This window comes from Aythya ferina (assembly GCF_964211825.1).
Source record: "Aythya ferina genome assembly, chromosome: Z".
NCBI classification, from domain to species: domain Eukaryota; kingdom Metazoa; phylum Chordata; class Aves; order Anseriformes; family Anatidae; genus Aythya; species Aythya ferina.
In genome coordinates this window covers 15285120-15305890 of record NC_140299.1, presented here as the reverse complement: position 1 = coordinate 15305890, position 20771 = coordinate 15285120, and the positions used below count along the sequence as shown (strand labels likewise).

Here is a 20771-nt window from a genome sequence, read left to right as displayed (position 1 = left end):
ATGCAATCTTTTTTATTAGCGGTATCGCATGCTTGACTTTAAAAGGTTTTAGTCTGCCTTCTGAAATAACTTTCTAAGCAATTGTGACTGTGGATGGAAATCCAGCTCACTGTATCATGCTGTCTGCAAATCTTAGTCTGGAATAGCCAGTGTTTGTCTGCAGCATAACTTTTAATAAAATATTTAGCCATATGGTATTGAAGATAGACAACATGTTCCAGCACTTTGCTGCACAGACAGACTGGTACGTGCTGTTTCCAAGGGGAAAAAGCCCCTCACATGTCATTAGAGCCTAAGAGACTACAGTCATTTAGCTTGTCAGAACAATATTTTTGTTTTAAAAGTCTCAACCATCACCCAAGCAGGACTGAAAACATTACTGTGTAGCACAGCGTATTTGGTCTTTGTCTGACACAGATGCTCATTTATGCTGATTCCGTTTAAATTCTCTCAAATACATAAGTACATACCAAAACCCAAAGAGAAAGGACATACCGAGACTGAATGACTGAATATACTAATACAAAATTTTAATTGCTGTTACAGGGAAGAAAATGTCTATCTGTACACAGGTTCAAATTCTTTTGAACTGAGCTTAAAAGTTGCTCTTCAGTAATCAAATGTTCTTCATTATTGTGTCAATACCATCAGCTTTGAGCCAATTTCTGATAGAACATAATCAGCAGAAACACATTTTTTACTGAATATTTTTTTAAATAAAACTTGAAGTCACTAAAACAATTGCTTTACTTTTTATTTATTTATCTATCTGTTTATTCATTTATGTATTTATTTATTTATTTTTGGGTCTAGAGATCTTTACTTTTGATAGAGCAGCCATGTCAGCATTCCAACCACGCCAAAGCTCTCTCCTGCAAGCTGCTGTGCAAGCTTAGAAAAAGACAGTTTTTGCTTGGAAGCATTTAACAGATAGATATTCTATCCAGTTTGAATAGGATATGACAAAGAAGACTGATGAACTTTAGGGTTGAACAGCAACAGAGAACAGCAAGAGAGAAAGAAGGATGAATTCAAGAAAAATATTTTTTTTTTCCACTGAAACCCTAACCTAGTCTGCATTTCTTTGCTTTCTCATTTACATAAGATTGATCTTTCTGTTGACGTACCAATGAGCCAAACTGTTACAATTTTAAACACATTCATAGCAATTATTTTATAATTTATTTGTGATTCTAGGTCTCTTTTAAAGTAATACTGAACTTCTCCTGGCCTAATTTTCGTATACTCCTAAAAAATAAAGGTGGTAGTGAGTGTTCGAACCACATGGATGTGTTTGTATAGGTCAGATTGGCAAGGAGAATAATTTCTTAAATACATGTAAAACACCATTTTCCAAGATGATTAAATCTGGTCTAATTAATCCTATCCAAAGGAGTCCAATTAGAGAGTATTCTTGTTCAAGCCTGCTTTGTTTCTTCCCAACAACCCTCCTCCTCCCCCCACTATTAGCCTTTCTTCTGTTGAAATTAAACACTGGGGGAAGTCCTGTGAGAAAAAAATGCATGTGCATGAAGCATCATTTACTACACCGTGGAAGTAGGAAGACAACTTGTATTGACACCTATGCATCTGTTTTGTTGTATTTGTGTTTGTGACAGTGCTCGGCTATCAATACCAGGCTAAAAGCATTCATTGTGCATCTGAGCAGTAATTTAATACTCACTGAGGAAATTCAGAACATTGTTGTAATTGATTGATTGGTGGAGATCAACTAATTAATTGTAATCATACTCCAGAAATAAATCGCGAAGTTGTTATTTACACTATAGAAGCAACAGACTTTGTGTCCCTGGAACTTTTCATAAAATACATCACTCTTTGGCTGGCCTGATGTTGGAATCTGACTACTATGACAAACTCTATGAACTACACTTAAGCAAAATTTTGCATTTTTAAATTCTCTGTGTTTACAAATCTAATTGCAGTTCACACAGATTCTTCTCCAGAGTTGCACATTCTTCCATTAAAATCCCTTGTCTGTGGCTCAGGAAATTTCACTTAGAAGTTTTCATGGCATTTTCAAGGCACTAGCAAATCTTTCTGATAAAAAAGTAAAAAAAAAAAAAAAAAAGTAAAAAAAAAAAAAGTGTGGGGAGCCATGAAAGAATTCCAAAACATAAGCAAAAATTTAACTTAAGGAATTCCACACTGCTAGGCTACAGAGCGAGGGCAGAGTGATGATAATGATCTTAACTCTGGGTATCAAACTTACGGTCCATTGTTGGGTTGGACCCACTTATTTAGTAGCACACTTTTGCTAGGAATCATGTTGGTAGCTTTCCAGGCTTGTGCCTTACTCTTCCAAGTAAAGTACATTTAGCTGGCTCACAGAATTAGTTCCTGAAGAAGTTTTCCATTCAGAAGGGCAAGGTTGCTATTTCCTTTGTTTGTAATTCAAGATTGTAGCAGTGTATGTGCTACAGGGATAGCTGCTGTGAAATAGATCAGGAGATTTAATTTCTTTCTTAGTATGAGAAAGTGACCCAACACTGTATGATTCTGCACTTAATATCTTTCTGGTATAATACCATAAGGGTTCATACGCAATACAAGTGAAAAAATATGCAAAATATATATTCTCTTAATTTTAGTACTGAAAAAAAAAAAGAGTATGAGGAAGCAGTTGCCTGGCATGTGTAGGCCTCAGGTGTCTCTTAGTGAACAGATTTTATTTTCTTGAGCTCAAAAGCAGAACAAAGATGGTAGTGGAAGTGTCGTTTATAGCATCTGTGACTGGAGGCTAAAGAAAGTTGTCAGCTCTTCAACTTCACTTTTACTCCCACTCCCTAAGGATGAGCCTCTGCAGACTTCTTTCCTTCCAGTTGGAAGGAGGGGAGTTCATCTATGTTCTCTCACAATTTGAAACATGCTGTGGAAGGATTCTCTGAATTCCCTATTTCAGGAAGCTGATATATAATCAATCTGCTAAATTTCATGTATTAGGATTAAGAAGCTTTTATTATGAAAAAGAAATACTGAAGCCTGTAGGAAAAAAATTAAACCTGTAAAAAATTGTGTCAATTTACCAGATGCATTGATTTTTATAGTTGCATCTGCTTTTCATTTCAACTACTGACTACAGTTGTCATCCACACCACTCCTACAGCTCCACCTACAACTAATTACCCTTGCATTGCTGACTCCTTTTGGCTGCTGCTCTGTTGGATGTGATTCTTAAACACCACTGTTATTGTGTTTCCTCCCTTCTATCTGCTTCTGAACTTTCTCTAGTACATTTTCTAGTAGTCCTGATTAGAGAAGGTGAGGAAATATTTACTCAACACAGTTATTCCAGAGTTCTTGAGCAACATACAAATCATAGAAATTGATTTGGGCTACTTTTTGGGTGGGGAGTGAATGCTGAGCACAAGGAACAGGGAATGAACAGAGAGGAGTGGCGGAGTAAGATCAGAGTTCAGCAGGCAGAACTGCAGCACTTAGGTGCATCAGAAAGCATGACTGGGAGCCTGTTGGTGGAGGAAACACTCAGAGCTTAGATATGAGTCCAGAGAGGTGCGGGATGAGGTCACGAGGTGAGGAGGAAACAAACTAGGTGAGGTATAATAAATAAGCACCTAGGAACAAGGATGGTGAAATTGTTAGCATGAGACAAAACAGGTAAGGTGAGTCTTGAATAGTTGCCACTAAGTAGTAAATTGTGTGTAGTCGTGGCCGAGTGGTTAAGGCGATGGACTAGAAATCCATTGGGGTCTCCCCGCGCAGGTTCGAATCCTGCCGACTACGGCTGGAGCTGAAGAGCTCTGTGCAATTTTATGGATCACTGGAAGTAAGGCACCAATATTAGAAAGAACTTAACTTCTTCACGGTGAGGGTGACGGAGCAGTGGGACAGGCTGCCCAGGGGAGGTTGTGGAGTCTCCTTCTCTGGACATATTCAAGGCCCATCTGGACGCCTACCTGGGCAACCTGCTCTGAGGAACCTGCTTTGGCAGGGGGGTTGGACCCGATGATCTCTCAAGGTCCCTTCCAACCCCTACAATTCTGTGATACTTGGATCTTGCTTCTGTTTGACCTAAGGGCATGGTTTCTATACTAGTTCAAGCACTGGCTATGCATCCAATTAATGATTAGCCGGAAATCAGAATTTGTACAAGGAAATTAGATTTTAACAGAGGGAACTCTAGCATAAAAATACATCCAGTGTTCTCTCCTAAACCTCAATTGCATATAAAAGCTGGTTATTACCAATTCCTCCATTTTGGTGAACTAGGATGTTCTGAATTACAACTGGAAAATGTGTAATATGATAGGAATCTTCTGTAGCACTGACCTCTCCAACAAAATCTACATTGTTTCTTTAATTAAACAAACAAACAAAAACAACATGCTTTATTTTTTATTCTCTCTTTTCCTCTCAAAATAGTTAATCTGGCACCCTGTGTCAGACACTCCTTGTTGCAGACTGTGTGGTAATAAGCCCTGGTGATAACACCTCAGTGCAGGGAAATAAAGGTTGCCTCTGGCTACATTTCAGATGGATTTACAACTTGCAACTGCGCTGATACATACATTGTTGTATCAGCTAATCACAGAACCACAGAATATCCTGAGTTGGAAGGGACCCACAAGGATCGTTGAGTCCTACTCCTAGATCCACACAGCACAAACCAGAAACCAGACCCTATGTCTGAGAGCATTGTCCAAAGGCTTCTTGAACTCCAGCAGTCTCAGTGCCATGACCACTGACTGCCCTGGGGAGCCCGTCCCAGTGCCCGACCACCCTCTGGGTGCAGAGCCTTTCCCTAACCCCCAGCCTGACCCTCCCCTGTCCCAGCTCCATGCCGTTCCCTCGGGTCCTGTCGCTGTCCCCAGAGAGCAGAGCTCAGCACCTGCCCCTCCGCTCCCCTCGTGAGGGAGCTGCAGGCTGCCATGAGGCCTCCCCTCAGCCTGCTCTGCTCTGGGCTGAACAAACCAAGGGACCTCAGCTGCTCCTCATATGTCTTCTCCTCTAGACCCTTTGCCATCTTCACAGACCTCCTTTGGACACCTTCTAATAGTTTTCATTTTGAAGTATCCAAACCTGCACATAGTACTGGAGGTGAGGCCACACCAGCGCAGAGCAGAGCAGGACATTGACCTTGACAAAGGACTTCCCTTGACCAGCTAGCGGTGCTGTGCCTGATGCACGCCAGCATATGGTCGGCTCTTTTGGCTGCCAGGGCACACTGCTGGCTTGTGTTCAACTTGCTGTCAACCAAAGCCCCCAGATCCATTTCCATGTGGCTGCTCTCCAGCATTTTGTCCCCCAGCCTGTCCCAAGTGATGAATCCGTCATTTGCTTTTGTAAAACTTCATATTGTTGGTGATTGCCCAGCACTCTCGTTTTTCACGATCTCTCTACAAGGCCTCTCTACCCCCAAGGGAGTCAATAGCTCCTACCAGTTTAGTGTTGTCCTTAAACTTGGTCAGTATACCTTCAAGTCCTACATCCAAGTCATTTATGAAAACATTATACAGAACTGGCCCTAAAATGGAGCCCTGTGGAACCCCATAGATGACCAGATGCGAGCCTGACGTAACCCCATTTACCACAATCCTTTGAGCTTGACCCATCAGCCAACTGTTCTCCCATCACATTATGTATTTGTCCTGTTATATGCTAGACATTTTGTCCAGAAGGATTTTGTGAGAAACAGTATTGAAAGCTTTGCTGAAATCCAGAAAGATTACATCAACTGGTTTCCCTTGGTCAACAGGATGGGTAACCTTGTCATAAAATTAAATTAAGTTCATTAAAGAGGATTCCACCTCATGATCCCATGTTGGGTGTGACCAAAAACTGCATTGTCCTTCAGGTTTTCAATAACTCCCAGAATAATATTCTCCATAAATTCACCAGGCACTGAACTGAGACTGACAGGTCTGTAATTACCAGGGTCTTCTTTCTTGCCCTTCTTGAAAACTGGAACAAGCTTCCAATTGACTGGGACCTCTCCGGATTCCCAAGACCATTGAAAAATAATTAACAGAAGTCACAATGACATCAGCCAGCTATTTGAGTACCCTGGGATGAATCCTTTTGGGCCCCATACACTTATATGCATCCAGCTGGAGCAGCAATTTCCACTTAAGTTTGGGGTCAGCTGGGAGTTTATCATTACTGCAGTCATAGTCCTTCAACTCAGGTCTCCAGGAGACCCAGAGCTCATCACTGGTGTTGAAGACAGGCAAAAAAGGCATTAAATGTCTCTGCTTTGTCTACATCTCTGTTTGTGAGGTGACCACCCTCACCAAGTAACAGACCAATGCTATCTCTGGTTCTCCTTTTGCTGTTAACATACTAAAAAGCAAATGAACAAACAAATGTTTAAACAACTTTTTATTATCCCCACAGTTCTGGCCAGCTTCAACTCTAATTGAGCTTTGTCTGCTCAAATTTTCTCCCTACAATGGCAAAACAGCGTTGCTGCAGTCCTCCTACCTTGCCCAGCCTCACTTCCAGTACCCATACACTTGCTTTGTCCACCTAAGCTCTAGAAGATCACCACTCAGCCCAGCTGGCCTTCTTTCTCACCCACTAGACCTTTGACATTTTGGAATTTTCTGTTCCTCTGGTCTTCTTAAGTGGTGGTACTAAGCCGTGAAGGACAGTAGAGTGCTCCCAGCATTGACTGCCATCATAAACTTGAAGCATTAACAAAAACAGAAGTCTATAGAACACCTTCCTCTTCTTCTTTAGTATGCTTACTATTTTGAAAAAACAGAATATACCTTTGATAATGTTAAATTTCATTCAGAAAGACTGAACAACTGTCATAACCTGCTGATCTCATCTACTGTATAACAAGTCAGGAAAACAATATTTCAACTCAAGTAGTAAAGAACAGAAATGTAAGTTATTTTGTTTCACAAAATGATTTATCTCTGCGGAAACTGGTACAGATGGTGATGTCTCTTTTTTCAGTAATTTGGAAACCTGGGAAATGCACATTGTCCTTGATGGAGAAAAATGGCTAAAAATCAGACTAAGGTGTGCTTCTCGATGATGACAAAAGGCAGTCAGCAAAGAAAATTAAGTCCTTTTTGCTTTTTGAGAACCAACATGGTTACCGAATATAGATATCCATACAGACCAGCCTCTGCCCGACAATATACAACCACAAAAAGTCACTCCAAGAATGGGAAAAATTAAGGCCCATTTACATGCCAAAAGCTTTAGATGCAGTAAAAATTACTGTATTTACGATCAAAATACACCTTGTTTACAGTGTCCCTATGAAATGTGCTTCTTTTCACCCTGAACTTTTAGCCATTGATTAAACTTATTAAGTATAAATTTAGTCAGCATTTCTAAGAGTGAATGCTGTCACTTTTACATTCACTTATACATCCAGCATTTGTACAATATGTATCATTACTTCTCAGTATAAGAGAGACAATAACAAATTACTGGCCCAGAGGCTCTTTCTGTACAGCACAGGTGTATTTTTTCCTCCATTTCAAAGAAAAGGTGAAAGTAAATAAATAAGCTGCTTTGCAGCAGTGTAATAAAAGCTTTTCTGTATCTGAAAAGTGCATCATACCTTGAAATAATAGGTTGCTCTGTTCCACAAGAAAACAGCGAATTGCCAGTATAAAATGCAAAGTTCAGATAGCTGGAAGCTTGACACTTGGATTTGTCTTCTGAACAAGTGAATTGTACGCACAGTGTACCAACACTAGGCATGTAAATACTTGAGCTACACTACAGATGGAGACAGGCAGGAACTCAAGTGGGCTTTCCTCAGTCCTTTTAAATTGGTTGGAGATAGTTACCACCAAACAAGGCTACACTACCTCCCTGCAAACATACACCTATGTTGAGCCATTCACTCCTTCTGTCTCTTACTTATATGAGTGAGCTGCACACAGAAGATGTTTTGGCCAAAAAGGATATTCCTGTAGGAAGATCACTGTAGCTCCTACCTCCTTTGCTCTTGGCCATGTAGTCCTGCCTTTCTTCCTTGGTGCTCATCAAGGATTTTGCTCAATGAGTTTATCTCATTAATTAACAGAAGATAACTTCTGGTATTTTGCTTCCATGAAACCCCCACTGGAGCTCAAGTAGGCCTGCAGCCTTAAAAGAGGCACAAGCCTTCTGAAGCTTACCTCTTCAAGCAGGAGCTATAAGCAGCCACATTTACTCAGCATGATAGTTCATTTGCATTGGGTTTTGTAGCTGAAGCTTTTACTCAGAGCATAAAACATAAGAGAACAGCAATAGCCCTCCTTTGCTTATCTTTCAGCAAATCATTAAGACATCTTAATTAACAAATATATTTTTGTGTCTGGGTGCGAACAAAATGTCAATGGTACCCTTGAGGTATGAAGACTGGAGAGCTCTCACCAGCTCACCTAAAGCAGACAGCTGTATCTGGTCAGCTAGGTAGCTTGTTAGGCTCTTATCTAAAATGGTAATTTAGGCCCACCTGACACAAATATGTTTACTTTCCTTGAGCCGTTTCTGTCCACTGAGGATCAATTCAGCTGGTAAGTCTACCATCTTTTTGGCTTTTAGATGAGACAGAATCTACATCAGACCTGTGCTGTTCGGATCAGCACCTGGAAGCCTGATTATATACCTCACATGCCACTGGACTTCTGTGTAGAAGGAACTGAATCATACAGTGATTCCCTGGGGTTTACCCGTGTCCAGTTGGATTCCAACAGCTCCCTCTCTACTCCTGGATAGAGAAGACCGGCAGTAGTAAATTACTACATTACACACTGGGAAGCATTCAAAATATGGCATTTTTCATAGAGACAGACTATCTGGCATTTCTGACTTTTCAGAGTTCAAGTACTGGTAGGTTTTGGGTATAACTGTAAATAACTATCGAGGTCTGTCAGAATATCTGATTTGTAGATTGAACTGTAGGTGTAAATCTTGAGCTAATGCAGTTTATTTATTTGCAACCACAGGCTGTTCCAGCTAAAGGTAAACTGGCCTGCTAAATTAGTAACACGTCTGGGCCAATTCTGGGTACAGCATGTCCAATCTCTATCTATAAATTTAGGTCTGTACTTCTATTTTTAACTAAATACATATCAGCCAGTGAAAACACTGAATCCAGCAGGTATTGCCTCTCTTCTAAGGAAAGATGCCTTCTACTTTACTCAGTAAGAAATACGTGATCCTGACAGAACCTCTCTTCTCCATAAGCATTGAATTATCTGAAATAAAACACAGTGTGTCAGGACAGATCAAAGACAATACATTTATTAAACTTTGAGGAAAACAAACAAAACACTGACATAAGGAAAGTTAAATAGAAACTGAAAGACACATCTTCTGACCGGCTTATAATGGCTTGTGTGACCAGTAAAGTACCAAAATGACATTCTGAGTTTGATTGAGGTATTTAACTATTTTTGGCAATAGAAACAGAGTAAGAAACTTCTTCCAAACACACACATAGGCATTACTTGCATTAGTGTCTATCATCTATGAAATTTTATATGAAACTAAATAATGTAGCTGTTAGAAAAATATAGCAGCAAATTAGCAGAATATCTAATGCACATTTACCATAAAGTACGTGCTAAACGTAAAAATCCCACTGAATAGTTGGGCCCAGTCCTGTAGCCCTTGGTCACAAAGAGAGCATCAGTGAGTTCAGTGGGAGACATCATGAGCAAGACCTGCATTCACTGCACTTCACACGCTGTTCAGGTCAGACCATGGCAATGAACATCCCCATTTGCTTTCTCAGAAGAACCCTGTCATGACGGAACTACAGCCTAGCAAGGTAACTTCTGAAGCAATAACATTTCATTGCAAAGCCCTATCAAGCTCTTAGTATACTTAATAACAAAGAGAGCATTCCCACTGAGTTTTGGTTTTCTTGCCTTTCCTAAGAAAGTCTGCCTAACGCAGTCACAGGAGATGCTGTTAGGCTGCAAAGAAGATAAACTCATTTGAACAATACTGTATTCAATTTGCTTGTTCCATTGAAGCCTTTCAAACCAGTTTTAGCTTTAAAAATCAACTGCTGGCCAAATCCTGAAGTCCTTGTTTTATTTTCTTAATCAATACTTCATGTGGCACAAACAATAACTGTAGCGGTAGCTTTGGCTGTTGGAGGGCTTCAGAAGTTGGTCAAAAGCAAAAAGATTATGCTGTTAAGTCACCAGAGCTTATTCATGTGTTTTCAAAATCTTTCAATTAAAGTGTAGTTTCATGCTATTTAATATTGTGGTCAACAAAATCTTGCTTATAAAAAAGCGTATTATTATCATTAACCAGAACTCGACGAAGAACAGAATCTTTTGTTGAAATAATTTGTATAGTTTAAAGTTTTCTATAAAACTTTAAATTTTCTATATATTTCTATATTAGTCACCATAAGAAAGTAATAGGATCAGTTGCTCTAAGTTCCTACAATATTTCAAAATTTCTCTACAGATTCCTCTGGAGGTATAAAATGGCTCTGTAAAAAACTATTTTTAATTTTTGCTGCAAACAAAAATTTTATAAAACAGAAAACTCCTTTTTAAGATTGCAGCAATTACGCTCCTTGGATGGGTCATCATAATTAAACTACAGTGTGTAGTATAATATAAAACATCTATGCTTTTTTGACTAAAATATTAAAATACATTTTATTAATTTATATAGATCAAAATAAATGTTTTATTCAAATTACTTTTTTTTTTTTAACCTATGCTCAGTTCCCAATTATTGATATAAAGATCTCTGTCAACAGCATTTGATTTTTACTAAATTCTTAGACTTTAGACCACCTGATTTTTAGCTTTATCAAAAAGCATGATTTACTGTACATTAAACATAGTCATTTCAATGTTTAGTATCACAAAAATCAACACCCACGAGAACAAGACAGTCACGGCTAGTAAAACAGTCTCAAGACAAATTCATAGATAATATTTACAGAACAATAGGAATATTTTGATGAATATTTTATGCTTCAACACTTGAGATAAAATTATAAGAACCACGAGAAACGTTTAGACTTCATTTTGGTTTCACCATACAAGCCCAAGCTGACTCTCTGCTGTGAAATACTGCACACACCTAGTCAAAGGAGAGCTACGGCATGATTTTGTTCAGCTGATCTGTGCTCACATAGCCACAAGACATGTTGAATTCTTTCTCTGGCACAGGCAGTGCAGTTGCATTGAGCACAAGGCCTTGTGGAGAGTGAACTATATGGATAGAAGTATAGTCTGGGACAGGCATCTCCAGACTTGGGGTTTCTGCCATCGAAGCCCCAAGACTGATACCAGTAGTGGTAAGGCTCTCTGTGGTGAAGTAAGCGTCCTCATTACAGCTTTGCTCCTGCACACGCGGCTCATCCTCTTCCTGGGAAGTCACAGCAATACATTTTTTCACATCTGCCTCGCAGAAATAGGCACTGTCCATGGCGAAGCTTTGTTCTGTGCAGCCTTCACACTGTGCTCTCCCCACCTTGGATTTCTGCCCTGGTGAAAGCACAACACTGCCTGCTGGAGTAATATCACTCACTTGCGCATAGAAGTCAGTGTTTGTCAAGGAATTCTGGTTACTGAGCTGGGTATGGACTGATGGACTAGCTGAGCCGCTGCTGTCTGCAAAAGGTGGCCACGACTCGCTGCGTTCAGACTGCGTATTGGTATGCGGCTGCTGGGCGTCTGCGTCAGCAAGAGTTGGAAGGGAATCGTCATCATCTTTCCTGTCAAGGCACAAGAGATCTTCTTCTTTATCAGTTACCTTTTTGAACTGATCGATATCAGAGATGGCATCACACGTGTCGCTTGCACTGAAGTCTGTCTCCGGAATATCTGGTTCGCAGCAACTGGCCCGTCCAGAATCATCATCTTTTGCTCCCAAGCAGCTGTGTGATTTCAGACGATCATCACTCAGGAGCCTGTCGGTGTCTGAGACTCTGTTCTTTTCATCGGAGTCGTCTATGTCCAGCTCAATAAACTCGACCCACAAGTCATCATTGTATAGCTGTGTCTTGTAGCTGTCATGGCTGGCTAAGATGGAGTTCACTTCATCTAGCTTTCCTTTCTATAAAACAAGAAAAAAGGGATGTTGCAAAGAAAAGAATAACGATGTTTGTGCTTTTTATGATGTCAATTTAAGCAAAAGTAACTGCAGCTGATCTAATAACTGCAAGGTACCATTTTTTTTTTCTGTATTTTTGAAAACTAATTTGTCGAAACTCCCCCATGTTGCCATAAAATGTAGCAGTTTTTTCATACAGATTTGTTCTGCTAGGGACAACAATCGTTACCTGTTACTGGGATTCCCATTGTAGATTTTAAAGCACAACATTACCTTCAGGAGATCTGGGTCAATCCCTTTAATCTTTGGAACTGGCACAGGAGGAAAAATCAGCATTTTTAACCTGGAAAAAATAAATGTTAGTTTTTAATTTACAGCAGTCCTTTCTGAGGAAGGTTGAAAGAAAAGAGCTTTACATTGTGTTTAGACTTACTTAAAAATTGAAATGCTTGAAAATTCAATTTAAAGTAGTGCTTAGGAAAAGAATGATTGTTATTTTTCTCTCATTCCAAATAATAAAAAAGCTTTCTGCAGCCTGCCTTGCTGAAATCATATACACTTATGCTGGACTCCATTCTGACAACATTCTGTTATTTTAACACTCATAGAAGGAGAGTAAATTCCTAGAGCATTGTCAATACTTTCCCTTTTTATGTAATTTCCCAAAGTTTTTTTTGAGGGATAAAGTAGTCTTGCATAAGCCCAATAAATTTAAAGAGGGGAACAGAAAAAGGGAGTTGGTGAAAAGAATGAATTACTTTAGAACTAATAAATAAAACAGAAACACAACAGCATAAATGCAGGCCAGTATTTTATCTCTATGACTGTTTTGTTTTCTGAATTATTAATGCAAAAAGTAATATATAATAACAGCAGAGTTTTATCCTTGTAGACAAAGACTGAGTAAGTTGCTTATGCATGTACACACTGTGAAAACAGCTATTTTTCTAACCCTTCATAAAAAGAATTTCAAATTATTTGGGAAATAACATTGATAAAAATCCAGCATCAGTGGGTGATGCCTATCCTCCATTATACCTCCCTGCTTCTTTTGCAAACAGATTTCCTGTACTCCCCAAAAGAGAAATTCAGTGTTGTCTTTATACTGGACTACTTGCCTATTTTAGAAGGTAGATGGTGAGAATGGCAGAAACAAATCCAATTATTAATTTTGCTGTAATGTTAGTGACCTCAGCAAGGTCCAGGGATTATCAGAGGAGTCTGAAGAAGTGCTAGAGAGAAATTTAGGCACCTTCTGCTTAACTACAGAAGGCCCACATTCCCCAGCTGTTTTTGTTTTTTGGCAGACCCTCAAATGTTCTGCCCAGTAAAGCCTCAATGAGAGCCAGAAATCCTGTAATTTTCCACTTAATCCCTGGAGGGGTTGTGCTAGCTGTGCTGTCAGTGTACTAGTTTAAGATCTGCATTTCCAGTTGAATCCACAAATCAGATATTCTGGCAGGATTGGGCACTGCATCTAACAAAACAGCTGACAGAGTTTACCACTCTCTGCCTCGAGAAATAATCAAGGAGAGAAAACTACACTCAGTGCCTTTCTCAGCCTTAAAGTAGTTTAAGCCTGCATCTCTCAACTCTCAAAGAAAATGGCCTAAACCTGGGGCATCTGTCCTAGAGAGCCTAGTTCAGAACTTGTCAGATCAGACTGAAGAAGTAGGAATTTGGATCTTTTCAGATACAGGAAGAAACAACCTGGATATTTTGCATTGCTGGAAATCTGTGCAGCCTCTGTCTCCTCTGCAGGAGGTATTGCCACTCCCAGCACAACATTCATATGCACAAGATTGAAGGAATGGGAGGCGTATAGGTCCAGAAGTACATCCTGGATAAAGGGTACTCAGTGGAGAAAAGCTTTCTCCAGTAATCATGATTAGCACTGAAGAAAATGAGCTGTAATCAGAGACGTGCTTCAGCCCTTGGGATTTTTGTGACCAAGCCTCTCCTTGCTCAGTGTGTTGAGTGGTAAACTTCTGGTCCTGTGTGTGAGATCTCCTTGCACCAATCTGACATGTCTAGCTCTTGCCATTCGTTGTGTTGGGAACCTTGACCTTAACTCCAGGATCAGGATGCTATTGTAGGGAGTGGCTTACTGGAAGTTGAACACTGCTAAAGCATAGAGCTGCTTGCCTAAATTATTTTTTTAGAGGTAGCTCCAACTGCACCATCTTGTTTTCATTTCAGTGACTTGTCCTTACACTGGTACAATGCAAAACACTTCAGTGTTCATTTTTCACGTGTATATATAACACCACTAACAACATGCCTGCATGCACTGGGGCTGGACCATGGTGCTGCTCCATAGTCTAGGACAGTACTGTAATGACATCTAAGGTGAATTAGTTCTGCCAAAACCCATCCCTGAACACACGTTTTAGGGGATGAGTTCACTGTGAGACCATTCTGTCATTCTTATAAATGTGCCATCGTGTCATTTTTATAAATGACACAATCCTGAGTTTTGTCTTATTTTGTTCCTGTTATTTATAGGAGCGGCAGTCTATCCACAGATACCAAATACTGCCCTATGACTCAAGTTCTTTTCCTTGGCTCAGTAAAGAACTAGTCAGATTACTGGAATAGTCCAAGAACAAAAACAAATATAAAGCCATATGTTTGAGTGAAACTTTTGAACAGGAAGTGTGTAAAGACAGCATTTACAAAATTTGAATGGACAAAAAAAAAATCCCCTTCAAAGCCTAAGTAAATTAACTAAGTAAATACTGTATTATAAAATGTTCTGCAATCTAAAATGAATGGAAGCCGTCAAAATAATCAGATTACTCCTGCTCAAGGACCAGTATGTACATGTACATATACCAGCATCCATGTAACTTAAGAGGATGGACAGCAACAGTCAAAATAGTTTCTACTCCCCCAAATTTGAAAAAGTTGAAGCATCCTTTTTTTAAACTACAAGTAAATAAAATCTGATGGACAAAGATCCCTACCTTGGTTGTTTTGACAACAGGATTAAGATCACTGTTACAGCCAGCCCACATGCTCCGAAGATAACAACTAGGAACCATGGAAACTCAATTTCTGAAAACACAGAGCAAAAACATATTAGCAGGAATCTGCATCTCTGTTGCATCTTTAACTTCCACCTTCTCTGCCACAAGAATTCCAAAGTCCTACAAACTTATAGAAGAATTTTTGGTTATATAAATGTTAAAGTTCTGTAGCAAGAAGAAATAAAAATACCCTTTGGTATCAACAGATTCCATATTGCATTCATGACTCTACCAAGACTCCTTGCAAAGACAGAGTGAGCTTTTTGATATGAATGGGATCTTGGCACTGACAATGTATGTAACGAAAGAAGACAAGAAAATTCTGCCTGCTTGGGACACACTACCAGTAGTTGCAGAGCATGCGATGGGTTCTGTTTGCCTAAGCTGAGAGAACATCATTAATAGCATGTAACTCCATTAAATCATAGACAAAGTATTCCTCTCTCTTAGAAACTAAAATATGGTGGCATCAAAAGCCATAATATTACTCTTTTCAAAGGCAGAACATCACTCTTTCTAAAGGCAGAACATTAATTATGTCATGGGCTGTATCAATCAGTGCAAAAAAAAAAAAAAAAGAAGAAAAGGTCATTAATTGAAGTGATGTGATAGGAACAAAGAAAATGTTGGTAAATGTAATGCTTTAGCTTTTAAATACTGTCAATTCCATCATACTTACACCAACACTGCAGAATACAAAGTATAGAAAACTTTATTCTGGCTGTAGCCTTAGTTACTTTTAATTTATTCCCAAATTTAAGTTTACCAACTTCACTCATTTTTTGGGCCAAGAAATACTGGACAGGGAGCTTTAGAATTCTATATGTGAACATAAATATATGGCCTTTTGGGGAAAAAAAATATGTTTTTAGGCACCAGTTTTAGGTATCTGCTCCCAGCTTAAAGTTTTGACTGCATGTTTTCAAATCTGAGTATTTAAGGTTCTATCTAGAAGTGTCTGTGTTAGACAGGTCCCTGTTTTAATGGAGAACCAGTAACTTCTTCTCATGTCAGTAAGACCAGAGTCTACCTTCTTCAAAAAATTAGCATACTATATTTCAGTTTAGATACATAACTTTTAACACAGAAAATTTCAAGTCTGTGTTCCTAAAGGTGAAATACAAAACATGGAAGAATACATTTTGCCAGACCCATCTTATGCTTTCTCAGTTTTCCCTTGTCTACTTCCAACTTGTGTCCTGATTCAGCAGTGCTGTACATGTAAGAGAACTGATCCAGCAAATAAGATCACTTCTGCTATGTGAGATGTACAGAAATGAATCAATTTGATGAATTTGGATTGTAGTGACTGAGGAAAACTGTGCTAGTATGATGGGCTTCGATTTTCACAGTATTTTAATTTTGTTCATATGAAAACCTTGGTAATGCAGATTGATTTGGGGTAACAAAACAATGTGGATGGAACATGAGCTATTCATATAAATGAGGAATGAAAATTAGTAATGCAAAGTGTTAAAAAGGGGGCTATGTCAAGACTTAGAAAGATAAGAGTTATGAGTGGTTTGATTTAACTCCTAAACTAATACTTTGGAAAAAGAGGCAAAGCAGTTTGTTAAAACAATTTGCTGATGACTTCATATTTTTAAGAGTTAATTTAGTAGCTCAGACCTGAGAATGCTTTATGAAAAAGCACTGTCTCATTCCTTTCACAGAAAAAATGTGGTGCTCAATGGTTGCTTCTTCTTCTGTTTTTAACAGCACTTTAAAAAACAACTACAAGCACAAAAGAAAGAATATGAAAAACACTGTCCTTGATTGAACTAGGCAGATCAGGAAAGCACATCATTCTGATAACAAAGTCAGCAAATATTAAAACACCTTATTAGTAAAAATTCTCCTCTTCATTGCTGGAGTGCTCAGCTTAAACAATGAAGGATGAGATTTAACTGTCTTTATTTTGGGCTCTATAGCATTTGCAAAAGCTGTTATTATTTCTTAAAACTATCTGTACTTTTGTTCTCTGATGAGCTGGGAAACAGTCTTGCTGAATGTAATTCTGAATCTGTGTATGGAACTTGCACATACTCAATCTCACCAAATGATTTTCATGTGGTAGGCTGAATCATCAATCCGTTTAAGTATACCACATCAAAGGGAAGGAGAAAAAAAAAAGGCATGAAGACAGCAATGGTTATAAAAACACTTCATTGCACCTCACTTATTTACCTTCAGCGCAATGAACAAATTCAACGCCTGCTTGAGAAAAAGATACATAGAGGATTTCACTGAACTCCCCAAATTTTTCGGAGGTACGTTGTCTTGATCGGACTCGTATCTCATAATCTCGTCCCATCTTCAGAGAGTACAGTGGAACCATTGTTGAGAGCCTGGGTTCTAACTGTAAAGACAGAATGACTGTGATTTATTTGTTTGAGTTTAACCTGCAGTTTAACACTACTTCTTGATTTCAGAAATAACCATTTAAAGGCATTTTTGCTACCTGGAACTTCAAGAATACATTGAAGAGTTCAGAGAAAATTCACATCATTCACTTCAGACTTACTAGCTACTGGGCCTTGTTGTGATTCAGAGGACCAAACAGAAGAGAATCCAAAGTCTCTAAATCAACAGTGAAAAAAGGCAGCTGCCCCCACTTATATGCTCTAAGTGGGTAGTGTGAGTATCTCCCACTGATTTTACCAAGTTGAAAATCCTTCTTACTGTTGACACAATATTACTGACTTCATAGTGCCAAAAACCTTGCTAAAGTAAAATGGATATCTTAAAACTATGGAATTAATTGTAAAACGAAAAAATATTTAAAGATCATCTAACCAAATTTATTATATCTTACAAATATAAGTATTTAGGCAAGGCTGCATAACTCTCCAAATCTTCAACTACATATAAAATGGGATAATGTATGGAGACTTTGGTAGAACTGTTATGACATTGTATGTCTTGAGACTTCTATATTAAGTATTAATTACAACATTCTTACTTACTGCTGCATATCAAACTATGCTGGAAGTCACACTGTAAGTCTTAATATGTGAAATCTCTCTTCTACTGCTTCTCTCAGAGTATGTATTTGAGCTCCAACAGCCCAACACAAGTAAAAACAAAAAAACAAAAAACAAAACAAAACAAAAAAAAACACAAGGAAAATATGCACAAAATATAAATCAATGTGGCAGATGTTTTATACTCTACTTTTACTTCAGAAGGATGATACTGGCAAAATTCACAGTGGGCTAAGAATTAAAACACCTGAAAAATAATACCTATTGGGGATTTCAAAAAAGAACGAACAATCCAACCCAATAATCACTATGGCTGCATAATCTAAATTTGAAACAAATTCTATTGTTAGCTGTGATCTGTGGAGTACTTGTGATCCTTGATGCCTCTACACCAAGTGTTCTGACAGGTAAGTGGTCAGATTTTGGACAAGGCAGTGATCAGGTAGACTGCTTTTCTCTGTTAGTGGATGAGCACAAGATCCTGAAGAACCATTGCTCTATGCATCACAGAGGTTTATAATATGGTAAACCCGTCCAGTTTCAAAGTGTTGGGAAGGGAATCTGATCTATGTTAATCTAGTTTACTAATTTTGTGTGATGAAGCCACAAAACAGAGCACACTGCAATTTTACAGCATGTAACAATGCGTGTTTTTTTTTTTTTTTTTTTTTTCTAGAGCAACTAATAGAGATACTTAGGAGATGGGTGCTGGCCACACAAAATTTTATGCATCACAGATAACAGCAGCACTTGGAAAAGGCAGTATGCAGGCCAAAATGGAGTGCTGAAGGATGTGAAGTAGAGTTGCTGCAGCTGTATAACTGCAATGACCTGAAATTGGAAAGGGTTGCTACAGAACAGGTAACTGGTTAATGTGCAGGATGCCCCCAGACCATCTGTGGACTAACAAAACTGCACATGAGAACAGAGAAGTTAGCGTATGAACTGGAGAGATGAATAGCATTTCTCATCTGGATGAAATTAATTAAAAGCCATATGGGAGAGATGAGATAACAAACAAAAATGCACGCAGCATACAACAAGCATTTAGTGTCTGAAGGGGAGCTTCAGATGCAGACTGCTGGGTTGCTGGGGCTACGATCTGACTGCCATACTCTGCTGAGTGAAAATCAATGGCCATGCTGGGCTGTGACGGTGCTGCCTGTCTGCAAGGTGGCGTTAAAACAGGCCACGGAGCAGCCCTGTCCCTGGTGGCTGGGAGGCACTGGTAGCAGAGGCTGGCCCAGGCCTGACAGGCCCTGTGGTGGTGGCTGCTGCTGACCCTGCGGTGAGGCCTGGGAGATGCATGGCCAGGGAGAGGTTTGGGGCTACCCTTAGGGCAGGCACAGTGTGAAGTGGGACACCCACACCACACGCAGGTAGTAGGTTGCACACCTAAGGCAGTGTAGGGGGATGAGTTTAGTTAGCACCCTGCAGACTAGCAAGCCCAGCTCTCAGGAGGGTTAGTTAACCAGCTCAGACACAGTGCTGTGGGGATGCAGCAATGGAGGTAGCATGCCATGCTTCCAGGCCCTAAGCACACTGCACTGCACTAAGAAATTGACTTTCCGATCTGAAATCCAACAACTTAGCAGAGCCAGCAGAGCCCTCGCTGGTCTAGCCCTCTTCAGTTTTAGTCTAGTGACTGTAGCGGACAACACTTCATCATAAAAGAGTAGAATTTTAAAACGATACCCAGGACCTAGTACCAACAATGAATGTTTTTCAAATTGTGAACCAGATGAAATTTGGCTTTGTCTCAAAACCAGCCACTCTGTAAGGGTGGGGATTGTATTGTTGTTAGCAAGGTTCTCAAAATATTTTTGATCCTCTTATCACTGCAATTTACTGTTATAATAGTTTACCAATTAATGTCTTAGTCCTCTTTCAATACATACATTATCTATTTTCATTTAGAAAATTGATTGAAAAAATGTATGATGTATGAAGTATCAAACAAGTTCATCCCCAAACCTCTAAAAAAATTAGATGTAAATCTCAGCAAGGGTGTGACTTAGAATTTAAGCACTATGAATTCATTTCTATATCGTTTTTTGGATCAGTTATATGTGCAAACCATTATTATATATTTATGCAGTGTGAGATTATCCTTTGTGCATAAAACTAGTAATTTAGTAACAGTTTAACACATATCCCTCTCTTTACTGCTTCAACACTTACTTTAGAAGGTGTTTGCGAATGCAATGAATGCAGAATGAAACTGCTGCTACACTACTAACAAATCTGCCACTGTCTTTGTCCAGACCAAGTTGTTGTTCAAAAATTTCTTTTTTGTGTTCTAACTGATAGGTTCTCAATGTCATGTTTGTGCTTTTAAAATGAAAGATACAATAACAATACAATATGTACAGCTCCATTACAATATAATCTACAGTACTGTTTTTCTTGAGGTAAGTACAGTATTCAGCAGTATCTGTTTTCTGCAAGAAGAAATACCGAACTTCAAGGTTTGCTCTCCTGAGGAGAACCATTCTTAAGGCATACTGGAATTATTGATGATACTGGAGCAAGAACAATGGTTTAGTTGAGGATTTATATCATTGATATCTAATGGCTTATAAAAAAATCAAAATGTGCATTTTTAAAGAAGTACCTGTATTGCCACCTGCTTTTGTAAATCTCATAAACACTCTGCAGATTTTCAGGTTCTTAAGGAGTACTGATTTACTCCCTAAAGTTAAGTCAATTCACTTAAAATATAGAGGCA

The 20771-nt window shown here is 38.9% G+C and overlaps 1 protein-coding gene across 5 annotated transcripts in view; it reads right to left on the bottom strand.

The window, feature by feature from the left end:
• Positions 1–9214: 9214 nt before the first annotated feature.
• The window catches only part of GHR (growth hormone receptor), a 137866-nt gene continuing 126309 nt past the window's right edge, over positions 9215–20771 (bottom strand). For all 5 annotated transcript variants that reach the window (XM_084505394.1, XM_084505392.1, XM_084505395.1 and 2 more), the window contains exons 7-10: positions 17247–17418; positions 14997–15087; positions 12304–12373; positions 9215–12033 (exon numbers count right to left, since the gene is read on the bottom strand). In XM_084505394.1, coding sequence (XP_084361520.1) covers positions 11071–12033; positions 12304–12373; positions 14997–15087; positions 17247–17418 — 1296 coding nt within the window. In that variant the 3' untranslated portion in view covers positions 9215–11070. The remainder of the gene's footprint in view (positions 12034–12303; positions 12374–14996; positions 15088–17246; positions 17419–20771) is intronic.